At 49.5% G+C, this 2,034-nt stretch overlaps 1 protein-coding gene across 1 annotated transcript in view; it reads right to left on the bottom strand.

Annotated features, from left to right (window-relative positions):
* The window catches only part of LOC130585992 (scale keratin-like), a 2,753-nt gene extending 1,577 nt beyond the window's left edge, over positions 1 to 1,176 (bottom strand). Inside the window, exons 1-2 of the mRNA XM_057386690.1 lie at positions 1,095 to 1,176; positions 5 to 539 (exon numbers count right to left, since the gene is read on the bottom strand). Coding sequence (XP_057242673.1) covers positions 5 to 518 — 514 coding nt within the window. The 5' untranslated portion in view covers positions 519 to 539; positions 1,095 to 1,176. The remainder of the gene's footprint in view (positions 1 to 4; positions 540 to 1,094) is intronic.
* Between the last annotated feature and the right edge of the window lie 858 nt (positions 1,177 to 2,034).

Here is a 2,034-nt window from a genome sequence, read left to right as displayed (position 1 = left end):
TAGCCAAAGGATCTCCCAGAGCCCCACAGGCCACGGTAGCCCAGGGAGCTGCCATAGCCCAGGGAGGAGCCCCCACAGCCCCACAGACCCCCAGAGCTCAGGGATCCATAACCCCCATATCCACAGAGACCCCCATAAAGCCCAGAGCCATAGAGACCCCCATAAACCCCAGAGCCGTATCCCCCATATCCCAGGGATCCGTATCCCCCATATCCCAGGGATCCGTATCCCCCATATCCCAGGGATCCGTAGCCCCCATATCCCAGGGATCCATATCCCCCATATCCCAGAGAAGCCCCCGAGGCTCCCAGGACGGGCGCTCCAGCAGATCCCACCACGGAATCCTGCGGGAAGGAGCTGAGGATGGGGCCGGGGAAGGTGACCACSRCAGGGGGAGGCTGGATCACGGTGGTGGAGTCGGGGCACTGCCGGACACACGGCTCGTTCCCGCTGTCGGCCAGGGGCTGGGGACGGAGGACGCCGCAGGCGGAGGTGGAGCACAGGTCGTAGCAGGACATTTTGCAGGGGTGGAGGTTAATCTGGAARAGATGTTCATTTATATTGATTTTAAAGGGGTACCCAACTTTAGGCTGTGCTGAAAGCCAGCAATAATTCTGGGAAGTAAACAGATTTCCCATTCCTATTTTTTCTGTCACTGCAATCTCCAGGCTACTCTTGACTTCATCAAATAAAGTCTKGGCTCCTCGGTTGTATCTTTACCTTTCCAGATCAGATAATTTCTTTTGTATTACATTACTCTCAGCTGATGATTTCTACTTTGATTGGATCTTTCTTGTTATGAACTCAGCAAAACTCTACCGAACATAGCCACATATCCAGGTTGTTCTTCATCTACTGAAATACAGCCATGGAATTCTTTGGAGTGCAAAAACAAAAATAAAAAATAAAAGTTTGGGGTTCTAAACCAGTTGACGAACCCCTCTCCTACAAAACTTAGAGATAAATGAGAAATCAAACATCAAATATCCTACAGAGCAGTGGCAGCCTGACCRTGACCCGAGGGGGATCAGTTAAAATCCAGAATTCTTGACAGAAAGTTAAGTTTAGAGAAGTTTGAGAGAAAAATCACTTACCCGGTTCACGAAGGCAGAACAGGTGAGAGGAGTGGATGGAAGCACCTGATGGGGACGCCTTTTATAGAGCTCCCTGCTCGCCCGGAGGGCACCGGGCACCTGATGTGCCAGTTCGTAATTAGGTGCCAACCCCAAATTGCAAGGCTTGTAATTCTTCCATGAGCTGGAATGGTTTTTGCTGATTGCTGGTGCCCTTCTTCAAACCCACACAGAGCGTGAGCTCKGCATTCCTGCCCAAAAGCCCTCTTTTGTCTCCAGGTTTTAAGTGGGGAGAATTATTTTTTATGATCCCATTGCATTACTTGATGTTAGGGGAGGAAACAATCTGGCTTAATTTATTTATGAGTCCTCGGTAATTAGGATGATTGAGGGACACTCATTCTTTTGTCCCGGTAAAGGTCCCTTGGTGTGATCAACAGGAGCTGGAGCCAATGGAATTTGTTTTGGGATCTCCAACGAGGACTGGGGACAAATTACAAAGGGAAAAACATSGGTTCTGCAGGCTCAGCACCTCTCCCTCCACCTACTCTGGGCAAGGCAAACACAACAATCAGGAGCATCTTTGAGTCATAAAATGTCATTTTATGTCATAAAATCAAATCAAGGGATGTTTGGGTTGGTAATAACCTTGAAGATCATCCAGGGCCACCCCTGCCGTGAGCAGGGACACGTTCCACAGACCAGCCTGGCCTTGGACACTTCCAGGGATGGGGAATCCATGGAATAACCTGTGCTGGGGCCTCCCCACCCTCACAGGGAACAATTCCTTCCCAAAATCCCAACTAAATCTCCTCTCTGCCAGTTTTAATCCATTCCCATTTTCCCGCCATCTCAGCCCTTGGAAAATGTCTCTCCCCATTTCCTTGTTAAATTCATCTCCCTCCTGGCTCTCTTTCAGTGCAGAAATATTTCACCTGGCAGCCAAAGTTCCATGGAAATT

Source organism: Malurus melanocephalus, unplaced genomic scaffold, assembly GCF_030028575.1.
Source record: "Malurus melanocephalus ecotype Western Australia unplaced genomic scaffold, MMel_1.1 scaffold_1032, whole genome shotgun sequence".
Taxonomy (NCBI): Eukaryota; Metazoa; Chordata; class Aves; order Passeriformes; family Maluridae; genus Malurus; species Malurus melanocephalus.
The sequence above is the reverse complement of the archived record's forward strand: the minus strand, read 5'-3'. Positions and strand labels throughout refer to the sequence as shown.